Source organism: Talpa occidentalis, unplaced genomic scaffold, assembly GCF_014898055.3.
Source record: "Talpa occidentalis isolate TD23 unplaced genomic scaffold, MPIMG_talOcc4v2.1 talOcc4.7, whole genome shotgun sequence".
Classification (NCBI taxonomy): domain Eukaryota; kingdom Metazoa; phylum Chordata; class Mammalia; order Eulipotyphla; family Talpidae; genus Talpa; species Talpa occidentalis.
In genome coordinates, this window is record NW_023605083.1 from 65,327,443 (window position 1) to 65,341,491 (window position 14,049).

Genomic DNA, 14,049 nt, shown 5'->3' on the forward strand with positions numbered 1-14,049 from the left:
CTGTCAAGTTCACTCACTTTACAGGAGATGCCAGTTCTGATTGTTCCACTTTCACGGGAAGTGTGACAGGGGAGGGGAAAAGAAGGAGGAAAGGACTTGCCCTGTGATGCAACCAAAGACTTTAATTGGCGGCAGCTCCTTCCACGGTGACTTTCAGGAGCTGGAGTGACTTGCTGGAGGCACAGGGATGGCTCAGACATCTTCTCCTCCTGGGGGGAGTTTCCGAATCAGTCCTCATGGCTTGGGCTCACCGCCCTACCCTCCTAGTGCCACGCTGGCAGCTGTGCAGCCTCAGACACGTGCGTGAGGGCTGCCCCTAGAAGGCTCAGGGCCTCCCATGAGGGCAGGCCTTCATCGCCCAATTGGGAGAGTGCTGTAGCTGTCTCTTCTTAAAAAAATATGTGCGAAAATCTCTGTTCAAATCTGAAAGAGTGAGGAAAATATTTATCCTGGGCATAGGTTTTGAGTTACACATAAATAAAATCTTGGTCATATCCCACTCAGGGATTGTTCACATCATAATGGCTTTGAAAAAAAAAAATTCTGCTTGCTTGGGTTAAACAATTGAGATGTGAGGATCTACATGTTACTTCAGCACAGCTTAGCTGATCCTGATTAATGTCCTTATAATTACCATGTGTTGAGGGCCTTCTTCCTTGGAACCATATTCTAGCTACTTACATATGTTGCCTCATTTCATCCTTTTAACAACCTGAAAAGCAGGTAGTGTCTTATTATCCTCATCTTGCACAGAAGGCTGCTGAGTTTCAGAGAAATTGGTTCAGTGACCAACTCAAGCCCAATAAGTGGCTTATTAATTGGTAAGAAGGATGAAAGCCAGTGAATTTGGTATCTCATATCTAATTCTATTAACTAATAGATAACAGGCTGTATTATAAGTTTCACTCCCAAAAGCTGATAGAAATCTGAGGGGTACCCTCAGACAGAGGTCCAGAGAAATACTCAAGTATTCTTGCCAATTACCACACACTCACATCTGGAACCTACTCAAAGACCGTGGATGACGCTCTGGACATGCTCTCGGTTCTTGGGAGTAAGAAGAGATCGTAGATGACCCATTGCTGTCCTTGCAGCAGCAACAACAGAGGATCTTTGACGCCATGTTTTGGTTGCTGTGGGAAGAGGAAAGGGCACTGGGCATCTGGCAGTCCCAACCCCAGGAGCCCATTATTGTTTAAGCAGTGGGTCACACTGGGCCAGCCTCTCTGCGGGTATCACACCCCTCCCCTCTCTCAAGCCTCTGTAGTTCTCTGAAGACAGGAGATAAGGTCCACCTACTTGGGCCTACCTGTCCTTCTTTTTCTGTCCAAATTTCTCTTACCCATGGAAATGTGCCTCCACTCTGCCAGTGTTTACCTGTAGGGATACCTTGCTGAGTCAGCAGGTCTTGGAGTCTGCCACAGCTCTCCGGGAAGGAGTGTTTGCTAAATGGATGTTAGACTGTGACTAGTCCCTTTTCTGCTGGGAAAGTGCTCGTCCCTTTTCTGCTGGGTCCTTGGCAGTAGAACCCTAGTACACTCAGCAGCAGCCACAGATAAGCCCGTGTTTAGAAGTCAGATTTTCCTTCTGCTTCTCAGGCATGGTCTCGGGCTAATTGTGCAATCTCTTTGAACCTCACTTTTCTATCTGGATGATGGGAATGGTAGCAGCCCCCTTTTAGAAGATGAACTACACAAAATGATTAACTACATAAAGTGATGGCAGTGCCCAAAAGGGCTGGCCCAATCCTCACTCTCCTTTCCTTTACCTTCATGTAGCTTGGTGGTTCCAGTGCATTCCCACGGGGCCAGGTCCCAAGGGAACATGGTAATGCAGCTCAGCCTGGCTGCTTCAGGCCATTCCTATTTAAATACCCCTCCTCCACTGTATTCTTCTTGTGTTATGTTCTAGCACATACTGAAATTTGCTTTCATGTGTAAATTCTGTATTTCCTCTGGTGAACCACACAACTCAGGGAGTCAGTCTCCTTGGCTGTCTGCTGCATGCCCAGTGCAGGGCATAGAGTGAGCAGATAATACATGCTGTGGAATCATTGGGTGAGCCTGTAACTTTGGTTAAACAGACGGTGTCACCAAGGGATGAGGAATCGTTTTTGTTCCAGGAACATCACAGGTGGACGCTGCTCTCCTCCTCAGTGCCCAGCCCACTGATGGCTTTAAGGATGACTGGTAGGTTTGCTTTTGACCACTCCTTCCCCACCCTGTCCAATCAAACCTATTTCTCCTCCCATTTCCCTATTTTTGGGTCAGAGCCCACTGTTTATGTCTGGAGTCAGAGATCGGATGTCTGGAGTCAGAGATCGGAACCCTCTGCTCATCCTGCTCCCTGCCTCCTCCTTCATTCAATCGTTTATCAAGGCATTTTGATTCTGTATCATAAATATTCTGTGTTTTCTGCCACCCTCTTTCCCACTGCCCTTACTGAAGTTGGGGGGCAGAGGTTTAACTGGATGGCAAAGGTAGGGAGGAGGGAAGGCTCTGCTGATCCCCTCTCTAGTCTGATTCCCTCGGTCCATAAAGCCACGCTGTCTTCCATGTCTATCAGGTTGGCTGTGGTGCCCACCTCAGGCATCTCTTACCCTTCTTGGAATAGTAGGTCCACTGGGGCATGTTCTTCTCATGGATTCTAGAAGCAGGAGAGAGCAAACCCACTGAGGTCACACTTCTAAGCCCGGACTGGTGCCCCTTCTGCTAGATTTCCATTGGTCAAAGCAATGGACTTTTTTAGAGACAGAGCCCAAGTAGGCGGAATGTCCACTCCAAGAAGATAGGGCAAAGAAGGGTGAAGAAAAGGCCAATATATTGCTCTGACACCAGTTTATATCATTACCATACCCACTTTACAGATGGAGAAACTGAGGCACAGAACATTGTTTTGCTCTCAGCATAGGTGACACAGTTAGTATTGGCAGAATGAGGATGTTGCTGAGACTGGAGCATTTTCAACATTTGGGCTGATGCTGTCAGATTGTTTAACTATTGACATACACCGATTTAGTTTCTTTTCTGCTAGAAGGGGGATGCTGGTGTACTCCCTGCTGCTGTCACCTCTCCTTCCTGTTAGTTCCCCAAAAAGGAATCTAATCATGAACAAATTGAAGGGCATCCTGTATGACAGTTGTGTCCTCAGAAACGTGAAGCTTAGGAAAATAAAGACAAACTGTCCCAGATTAAGAGAGACTAAAGCTATATGCCAGCTACATGGAATTCATGATCTTGGATGAGATCCTAGACCAGGCAAAAAAAAAAAAAAAAAAAAATCAGTGTAAGATATTTTGGGGGAAATTGATGAAATTTGAGTGGCATTATATTAATGCAGAATTTCTTGCTTTTGGAAACTGTGCCTTAGTTACGTAACAGTATCCCGGTTCTAGGAAATTCACACTGAAATATTTAGGGGCAAAGGGACAGGGTCACCCAACCCATACTCAGATGGTTAGAAGAGAGAAATCGGGAGCGAGAGGAAAGCAGTGGTGAAGCAGGTGGAGGAGAGAGCAACAATTGGTGCGTCTGGGTAATAAAATGTCAATAGGAGCCCTTTGTACTATTCTAGCAAATTTTCTGTAAGTTTGACATTAGTTCAAAATTAAAAATAAAGCTATACAAAAGATTAAAAATAATGTTTTGGGTTAGCTGGTTGGGTCAATATATTTAAAAGCGTCCAGACATTGTCCCCAAGAAATTCTCCTTGGTAAGGCCCTGGGGGAAAAAAGGAGAGACAGGTGCTGAGATGTCAGCAAAGAGTTTAATTGGCAGCAGCTCCTCCCACGGTGAATTTTTCAGGAGCTGGAGTGACTTGCTGGCACAGGGATGGCTCAGACATCTTCTCCTCCTGGGGGGAGTTTCCGAATCAGTCCTCATGGCCCCGGGCTCACTGCCCTACCCTCCTAGTGCCATGCCGGCAGCTGTGCAGCCTTGGACTCGTGTGTGGGGCCGGGCTTAGAAGGCTCAGGGCCTCCCAATGAGGCACCGCTGGTATGGCCAGTGTTCCTGGGAATATCGGTTTAGGTTTCTCTTGTAAAAACGTCTTTCTGAATTGTGAGTCTTCAGAGCTGAAGGAAGAAGAGAAATGTGCTGGATTGGGGGATCTGCTTGGACCAGGATGGACAGTCCTGCTTTTGTCCCTGCCTCCTGGATCCCAGCCTGAGCTGCCTGAGTCCTTTGTAACAGGGAGAAGTTTCTGTAAGTAAGTTCTGCATTGGTAATCTATTGGGGCAGTTAGTGGCCTGGGAAGTAGAATTTGATCCATCCGGGTTCTGACTCTAACTCATGGGCTGGTAGACTTTTAGAAAGTCCCTTCCCTGTGGGCCTCAGCCTTCTCTGTACAAAGAGATGTGGACTTTAAACTATGTTCTGTGGAGTCCCTTGGGGTGAGGAGGGGAAAGGAAGAGGGTGGGTGAGTTAACAGGGCTCCCAACCTCCACCCTCCATTTAAGTACAGCAGGACCCCTTAGATCTTTTAGTCAGAATTTGTATGCAATTTTGATTGCAGGGAGGGTTTAACTTGAGGGAGAATTCTAAAATCACTGAGCGGGGTGATCCTTAATTTTCGACAGCTGGCCTCAGGCGTGGTTGGCAGCTGTGTGAAATCATCCAGGCTCAGCACTGGTGCCCAGCATTGCAGCTGCATTTCTTTCTGATCTGTGCCACTGGCCTGCATTGGGCTTCCATCTTTCTCTGGCCCATTCCAACCCAAATGGACTCCATGGGGTCACAAGTACTTCCTGGCATTGTTCAGGGTGTATACCTGGCTGGGTTCAGGGCAACAACAGAGAACAAAGCTGATGGGGATTCTGCCCTCCTGTAATTTACTGTCTAGTGGCTGAAGCTGATTTAGTGAAACAATCACACAAAATACACATGTAAGACTGTGCCCCAGGGCTCAGAAGGAAAGTTTGGATGTGTGTTCTGTCCTCCCAGACCTGTTGCTGGGAAGCTCATGCGGATGGGTCTTAGACCCCTGCACTCTCCAGTGTGCTCTAGGATAAGACTGCACCTCCCCAGAGGGCGTGTTTCTGTCTCTCCTGTCACCCCGCTTAGCTCAGCTCGAATATCAGTGGGGTTTGGTTGTCAGGATGAGGCTCCCTCCCCTGGGGGTTGCTGGTCCACGTTGGTGTCCCAGTTTGGGACTCACGCTCAAACTCGTAGCTGCTGCTGAAGGAGTCCTCTTCTGCATAGATTATGGGTTTTCCTGTGTTGGCGAGCTTGGGATTCTGTCTGCCGCGTTCATTCTTCTGAAGCTGCAAACCTGGCAATGATAATTCCATTCATGTGGGGAGGCTGGGAGGAGATGGTGGAAGTGAAGGTATCTTGCCAACTCAGGCAGTGTGTACAGGCAGAGGGGGGGTGGTGATGGTGGTTATGGGGTGGGGAGTCCCTGGCCTCTCCATTGTTAAGTGATACAGCACTGTATTCTATGTTCGCTCTTTTTTTATTGATTCTTTTTAAACCATGAGGTTTGCTTTGTACTGTTTATAAATGTACTGCATAGCTGTTACAGAAAAGCTAGGAAATAGGGAAGAATAGGAGAGAGGGGAAAATGGCCCAAGCATTCCTCCCTTCGATATTATCCCGGTTCCATACTTTTCCTATGAATATTTTTACACAGTCCATCACATCCTAGGTGTTAACATATTTATTTCTACCCTGCATGTTATATCAAAAACATTTTCTAATGTCACTATGTTTGTGAAGTAATGGTTGTGTAGTAGTCTATTTTCTGGGTAATTCAAGGTTTAGCCAACGAAATTCTATAGTTGAGTGTTTAGACTGTTGTCAAATTTCACTACTTCTGTGATGAACACTGTTGCATGTAAGGCTTTGCTTTGATATACTTTCAGGTCCCGAAAAGTATAACATGGGATTTTATCAACACTCTGCTGTGTCCTGGGATAGAGTGATTAGCTCTGCCCCTTTCTGGCAGCAGGCTTTCTCCCTGCCTCTGATTTCAGATCTGCAAAAGAAAACATCCATTTTGGATAATCATGTCCACTTTTAGAGTTAACTATAGGGATTAAATAACATCATTTTACTAGTGTGTAAGCTCTAAAACCATAGGGATTTATCAGGTCACGGCTGGGTCCTGAGTGTCTAGATGGTGCCTTTATGTAAGGGGGGCTCAGTAATTAACATTAATGTATTGGAAAAGAGGTGATCATTTTAAAGGTTCTTGGTTTTTATTGTGAAACTACTTCCAGGAAAGGTATTTTAAAGACTCCCACTACAGATTTTGGGCAAAATATGCCATGTTTGTTGGCACTGAACTGTGTCATCTCTCAGTGGGATGGTGCCAGAGGCCCTGCCAGTCCCTGCTCCCTGCCAGTCCCTGCTCCCTGCTCCCTGATGTTCCTGTCAGCCCTCCCTCATCCTGACAATCATGATGCTCTTTTTTATCTGTTGGAAATTGCTGACTTTGACCTCCCTGCCCCTCATCTTCTAGTCTCCCCCACTATGACCTTTTGATCATCAAGGATGTCATTACAAATATGTCTTCTCTCTGTCTGTCTCTTTGACACAGCAGCCTCAGAGGCCACCAGTTCCAGAAGCCCTGGCTAAAGGTAGAAAGGGATGACTGATAGATACTATGTTTTTCATGAATAAGAAATGCACTTTTATTTTGTAAACCACTGAGATTTTAAAACTCACTTTAATATTCTAGCCTATCCTAGCCTGACATGCACTCATATTGCCTCCCTTTGTCGAGGGCTTGTTTTGGATCAGACCCTCATATTTTTACCTCATTTAATCTTCCTAGTGATCCTGGAGGTGATGCTTTATTGTAAACATCCCCATTTTATAGGTGATCACACTGAAACTCAAAGTGAGAGGTTAAGCGATTTGGTAATTCTGGGGCTGGACTGATTCAAACCAGCCTCAGCCCCAAAGGCAGAGATCTTATCACTAACTTCATGGTTTTTAGGCAAGTGCTTGTCAGACTATAATGTACATGCACATTTACCTGGGGTTCATGCTGAGATGAAGGTTTCTGCTCCGTAGGTCTGGTAGGTCTAAAAGTCCTAGGTGACACTAATATTGCTGATAATTGAAGTATCAGTACTTTAGGCTCTGGACTTTATTGGTTTGGTTGCTTAGGCCCTCAAGCCCCACCTTCTTTCAGGTTGGAATTATTGCTCAAAAGCTGAAGGAGGGCCTCCCCTGGCAGCGCAGTGGTTGAGCGCTGGGCTGCGAAGATGCCCGCAGCCTCTGCAGCGCCGGTTCGATCCCCAGCCACTGGAGAGGGTCCCACATGGCACGCAGACTGCCGCTCCCGCTGCTCCCCTCAGCAGTGTATTTTGTCACTCTGCCTGTTCTATTTTCCGCTCTGGCTCTGGTGAATTCTCTCACCCTCCCACGCTTCTGATTGTACCCAGTGCTTGTATAAATAAATAAATAAATCTTTAAAAATATATATTAAAAAAAAAAGCTGAAGGAAATCTGAGGAGTATGTCAGCAGGAGGGGACTGAGAAGTGAGGTCTCGCGAGGTCAGGCAGGGTGTCTGGCGCCTACCGGTCAGTGTCTGGTGTTCTTGGGTTTGACTGGAGGTGTTGGAATCATCCATATCTCGGGGCTCCTTACAGTCTCTGCAGCACAAGCAGAAGATCTTTGAGGCCAGGCTTTTGTGGGCTGTAGGGGGGAAAGCAATGAGACGTGGGTTCTGGGCCTGAATTCCAGATGCCCATTGGAAATTTACTCAAATGGGGGCCAGCCTCTCCCAAGGTGCAATAGCCTCCCCTCACCCAAATCTTTTATAGCAGCAGGTCCAGGCTCTTTTGCTTATTGTCACCATCTTTTAAAGCCATTTCTTCTTATTTTATACAGATTTCTTACCCATGGGAAGGAGTTGAAGTCCTAGTCTGCCAGGTTTGCCTGCAGGGGGCCTTGTTGAATCTGCCGATCTTGAATATGAGCCCACTTCCCCTAAATAAACATAAGACTATGGCTGAAAAATGCCAGCCCTTTACCTAGCTCTCCAGAGAGTGTCCTACTATGACAGAATCCCAGCTAGTGCGGACGTGCACGTAGGTAGTTTCAGCTCTTATGTAGGTGTGTGTTCTACCCCATTCTAGGTGCCCGTTTTTAGTCTATTTCTTCAACCTCATGATTATCATGTGAAAAATGCAGAAGTAAAGGTCTGCATCTATGATAAATATCTCCTGTGGTGCTAAGTCCACAGTGACTGCCCAGTCAGTGGCATTCCATACGCTCCCTGCTCTTCTGTTGTGTCTCACTGGCTTCACGGTGAACCAGATTAGGAAGAGTCTTGATATTTAAGCCTGGTTCTGCCAGTAACTTGCTGCATGGCTTTGGGTAAGTTCATATTTTTCTCTGTGTCTCAGGCTTCTCAGTAGTAAGAGGAAGTTAGGCTAGATAGTCTTTCTGAGGATCTTTATAGTACTGATGGTCCAGAATTATAAGGTCTTGTGTTTGTCCCAAACTTCTCTGTTCATGTACCAGCTTTTTCCAGGTCTCTGGACTTCCTATCCTCACTCCCCTGTCTGTGGCAACAAGCTCCCCCACCCCCTTTAGGAAATTCTCATTATGGCATTGGTTAGGTATCCCTCACAATCCCGAGTCAGCTGCCTCACTTAGGGGAGAAAATATTTGCACATCATACATAGAACAAGGAGCTAATACCCAGTATCTACAAGGAATTCATACAACACAATAAAACAAAGAACCCCCCAAAAAAAAAACAGGCAAAGAAGCTAAATAGCCACTTCTCCACAGAAGACACACAAATGGTCTATAGGCACATGTAGAACTGTTCAACATCACTGTCATCAGGGAAATACAAACAAAACCACTATGAGATACCACCTCACTCCAGTGAGAATGGCCTTATCATAAAAACCAGAATCAAGATGTGGAGTAAAAGAAACACTCATACACTGTTGATGGAACTGCAAACAGGTCCAGTCCCTGTGGAAAACAGTATGGAGTTTCTCAATATATTAAACATAGGTATACCATATGATTCCGTAATTCCACTCCTTGGCATTTACCCAAAGAATGCTAAAACACTAATTTAAAGAAACATATGAAATACATGCACTCTTGTGTTCATTGCCACACAATTTACAAAGGCCAAGTTATGGGAAAAGCTGAAGTGCCCAATGACAGATGAGTGGATTAAAATAAGATACACAGTATACACAGTTGAATACTATTCAGCTATCAAAAAGATGAACTTCTGCTGTTTGTAACAAACTATAGAAATGATCCCTGAAAGTATAGTCTTACTTCTGCTATTTGTGACAACGTGGATGGAATTAGAAGGGTTATGCTAAGTGAGGTAAACCAGAGGGAGAAAGGAAAATACTGATTGATTTCACTCACATGAATACAGAGAAACAAAACAAAGGAACTGACAGAACTAAACCAACACAAAATCTTGAAATGACCGCAGAATTGAGGCACTAGAAGGGGAGGAGGTGAAAACAAGGAGGGGAGAGGTCCTGATGATATACAATAAAGGAATAGGGGTGCTCTGGGTGGGTGGGGCGTGGTGATGTACATCTAAGGAGGTGTGAACCTAGTCCTCGGAATCATATATAGTGCTGTAAACCAATGTTACTGCAAATCAATAAGTTAATTAATGTAAAAAAAACCTGCTTTACATATGTACTCTCACTGTATGTGGCTATCTTAATACATGGCTAGCTTTCCCCAGCTGACTGAGAATTACAATGGCCCTCTGGCTAACTTTCAATGTTAAAAATAAGAGGGTTTCGAGAAAGAGAGAAACCAAAACACCAGACAGTCAACAGAAGACATCTTTGGTTGGTATACTCTGCCCAGAAAGAAAGGGGAAAAAAGCTCACTCCCACACAAATCTTCTGAAACCTACTTCTTCACATCTTTCTCCACCCAACTTTATCCTTACTACTTACTTACACTTCTATTCCTTCCCTGACTGCCTGTATAAACTTTCATCATGGCATATTTCTCTAAAAAAGAAACTCAACATTGCATATCATCCCCTTAAATGCCTGAACCAGAGGTGGATCCATAGAGGGTGAACTTCAACCCTGGGTGAGAGTTGAATATTTTCAATCATCCCAGACTTGAGAATGATGAACGTTGCTGTGTGTCAGGATTCTGTTGTTTATTCTGTTACTTGTTTCCCTGGATTCTCATATTTGTACCAAAAGAATTCACTTTACTGTCGACCTTCTACAATGGGGAAAATTATAGAAAAAAAACCCAGAAGATTTAATGATACATTGTCACATAGGTCTTTAAAAAATGAATTTGAGAAGATAAGAAAAATAGGAAAGTATCTCATGAAAATATGTCAAAAGTCTTTTTCTTTGTGGTAGATTGGGCAAAATTTTAAAATTGAGAAAATAAATCAAGATGAATAAATAGGAGATTCAGTGGACTCGAGGATACTTTTCAAGAACATTTTAGGGTAGACCAGCAGCTTACACAAATGGAGCCTTCTTTATGTTTTTTGCAAAGTGCTCTGAGATGAAAGCGGGGCCTTACATATAATAAATAAGAATGGGGAATGCCAACTTAGATCTCCTGATCACTTTCAAAGATCTTAAAAAGTTAACTAGAAATCAAAATAACCTTCTGAATTTTTGCATAAAATAGCTGGCAACTGAAGTAAAAATAAGACCCAAAGATCCTGGTTCTTAAAGCACATGGGATGTGTATTGAAGGACATTGTATTTACTGCTAACAGAAAGGTCATCAGAGGAACCCATGTTCTATGATAGCAGAAGGACAGCTGTCCAGGCCTGTCCAGTGATGCCATCTGAGGAGACCTTGGCATTCAACTTTCCTTCCTCTAAACTCCCAATGGAATTACCTATAAACACAGAGGTACAACAGTGTCCGCATAATGATGTGGTTTGTTTCCAATATGGAAACTAGACTCTCTGAAGCCAACTGAAACTAAGACTAATTGTTCTGTGAACACTTGGACCACTCCAAGTTTGGGGCTTCCCAGCACCCTCAGGGGACCATGGCTTCTCACACAGGATACATAAGCACAGCTCAAGGTGCTCATTTCAACCTTTAACAACAGAGTAAGTACAATTCACCCCTGGGGAATGATGACCAATTGAAAACCCTTTGCTCAAGTAGTTTTGGATAAGTGCAATGCCTTTGAGTTTGATTTTGGCTAATCAGGGGCCTATGCACCATCGCTAACACTTCATATTGTACCTTGATGAATACTACAGGTGAGGTTAATTATATTAAAACCCAAAGAAAAGACAACCTGGCTAAGGTAGACCCAGGCAATCATTTGAAATTTATTTTCTTGCTCGTGCCTGTGATTCATGGGTGCCTCCAGATCCTTCTTAAAGTAATTTAAATCATTATGGTTTGTCCCATAGCCACTCAGTGGCTATTGTTACAGAGTCAAATACTTTTATGCAGCTACTGGCCCAATAGACAATTCCACAGATGATTCAGAGAAAAACAAGAAGACAAGAGGCTGATGGATACTCAAAATGAGCATCAGATTTCTGTAGGAGGGAAAATGGAAGTGTGTCTCTAAGGAAATCCATACAGCAGTAAAGAACTGAACAACCCCAGAGGCTCTTGGTTGAGGGAGAACTGAATTGGGGAGGCTGAGAATAAAAGAAGTTCCCGTACTCCTAAGAAAAGATTGATTGTGCTGAAAGCATGGCAACAGGTCGTCACCAGAACTAATTTTAAACCCATTTTATCTAAGAATGAAACTGCCTAGTTGATTATTCCCCCGCCCCTCACCCCACCCCCCGTCTACCAAGTATCACACACTGGTGTAGTAACTCCCTGCAGTTGACGGTCTACCTTTCCCAAGTCCCCTGCCTCTGAATACCGCTGCCCACTCACTGTGTACCTCCCCAGACCCGCCAGATCAGCCACTAGCTTGCTCAGCGACTGTCAAAGAAGCGTCGTAGCTCTTTGACCAGAAAGTTTTTGTGTACATGTTAAATGGACTTGTTCCTTCTAAAGCAGCTTACATCTTGTAAATATATTGAGGCTCATCCCATATCAGCAGTGCAGCAGAAAATTTTCATCATAGGTTTGTCTGACTCTAGGGCTGATGCTTTCCACATTTTTATTACACTCATCATTTTCTTGAGAAAAAGAATAGAACGACTTTCTTCTCTGAGGGTTGGTAGCATAGAACTTTGAACTTTGAGCCCTCGTCAGAAAGGAAAGATCTTGTGGGAAGAGCAATGTATCAGTTGCAAGCATATTCTTTAAGGTATAATTCTTACTAACTCTAAAATGTAAAGAATTTAACTTCCTCAAGACTCAGTTTTTCTTATCTGTGAAATGGGGATGACAATAAGAGTTTCCACGCTAAAGGTAATTGTGAGGACAAGTAATGATGGAAAGTGCTTGGCACAGCTGTCTGACACATTGTGTTCACTCAGTAAACATCAGTGTTAAGGTTGACAAAAATGTAGTCATGATGCTGGTGGGGTGAGGCGTTTCTCGCACTACCAGTGTTATCCTCTAGATGGAAGCAGGAGCCAAAGAAAAGGGCAACTGGGTTATCCCCAGATTGCTGTGACCTTTGGGTCTCCAGTGACCCGGCAGCATTTCTACCAGGAGAAAGATCATACAGGAAGCATTCTGGAGCTGGAGGAATCCTTAGGTATCATTCAGTACAGGTGGGGAGACTGGGACCCAGAGAGAAACAGAAGGGTCAAGGTAAGGGGTGAGGTGTTAGCTACTTGCTATAGCCGAGTGGAAAAGTGTCCAGGAGTGATGGAGGCTTTGTCCCTTTAAATACAGAAAGAGTACCCCACCTGCTCTGAGGTCTCACCTTTGAGCCTCACTCACCTGCAGCTGGCAGAGCAGAGAGGAGGTTGTCTGTGATGTCACAGAGCTGGGAGCCAGGGAATGTTGGGGGCAGAGGCAGGAAGGATGCAGGGGATTTGCTGAACCCTTCTCTAGTGGTGCTGCCCTCTATCCATGATGCCATGCTGCCTGTCAAGCTGTCCTCTAGGGCACTGGAAACGTCCTGGCGCCTCTGGTGAATATGTCTCAGGGTTGGGCTAGAAGGAGGCAGTGTGGACCAGCTCTGGACGCAGAGACCTGATCTACTTTCTCTTAACATCAGCTGGGTGATCGTATTTCACATCTTGGTTTCTTCCTCTGCAAAATGGGAATAATAAAAATATTAATTACATGTCATATATATATATTAGGATTACATGAGATCAGGTAGATAAGCATTTAACACATAGTGCTTAGATGTAGCAATGTTCAAGTAATGGTTGTTAATAATATGTCCAAAAACAAAGTGACATTTTTTTTCCAACCTGTCTTTCAGAAAAAGGGGAATTGCTTTATATTTGATATCTTTCACTTTTTGGGGTATTCTTTACATTCCTTCATTTAGGACAACCCAAGTATGATTCAGGAAAACAAAACTAAGCTAAAATGTTTTCAACTACTGCTATCTTTGGATGTGTAACAGAGGTCACACAATACAAAAGAATCAAAGAAGTAAAATTCAGTGCAATTTGCAAAGCCATTGGTTGGGGATGGGGTGGAAGGGTGAGTAGGGGTTGAGGTGAGGGTGGGTGGCACTTTACCATCCTAAGTATTTGATGGGGGTAAGGTGGTCCTTTGAAACTCACTTGACAGAAAGCATTTTAAGTGGTAATCCTGAAGGTTCTCAATTCTGGCTGCAAATGAGATTCACAAAGTGTTTCAAAAAACCTACCGCCACCCTGGGGCCCAACTCTGGGTAAGTTAGAATCCTTGGGGGTGGAGCATGGAACCTGGGCATCATCTTTTTTTTTTTTTTTAAACAAAGCTTTCTAGGTAAATTTCATGTGTAATCAAGACAGAATTACAGAATTACATTGTGCAGATCACAAATCACACACTTAAGTAGTGATTTTCAGCTCAGGCTGCACTGAGGATTACAGAAGAGTTTTTATTTTTTTATTTTTTTTTTTTAAATAAATTTTATTGTTATATTCCCCATACAATTGCAGCCCCCCCATTCTGACCCCAATCCCTCCCCTCCCACCCCCGCCCCCCTAAAAGTGTCTCTGGTTCATA

General features: G+C 44.3%; 1 protein-coding gene across 8 annotated transcripts; it reads right to left on the reverse strand.

Moving 5' to 3' along the window:
• Positions 1 to 29: 29 nt before the first annotated feature.
• On the reverse strand, positions 30 to 13,704 carry TEX48 (testis expressed 48). 8 transcript variants are annotated; one of them, XM_054688663.1, is made up of 8 exons: positions 13,620 to 13,703; positions 12,817 to 13,131; positions 7,849 to 7,938; positions 7,528 to 7,644; positions 5,155 to 5,268; positions 2,600 to 2,646; positions 1,009 to 1,133; positions 33 to 209 (listed from the first exon to the last, which is right to left on the reverse strand). In XM_054688663.1, the coding sequence occupies exons 2-8, from the start codon at positions 13,091 to 13,093 to the stop codon at positions 122 to 124; spliced, it is 858 nt and encodes a 285-aa protein (XP_054544638.1). In that variant the 5' UTR covers positions 13,094 to 13,131; positions 13,620 to 13,703; the 3' UTR covers positions 33 to 121. The 8 variants fall into 8 exon arrangements, with proteins under 8 accessions (XP_054544642.1, XP_054544638.1, XP_054544643.1 ...); XM_054688665.1 differs by having other exon boundaries at positions 167 to 423; positions 996 to 1,133; XM_054688664.1 differs by having other exon boundaries at positions 167 to 423; positions 13,620 to 13,701.
• Between the last annotated feature and the right edge of the window lie 345 nt (positions 13,705 to 14,049).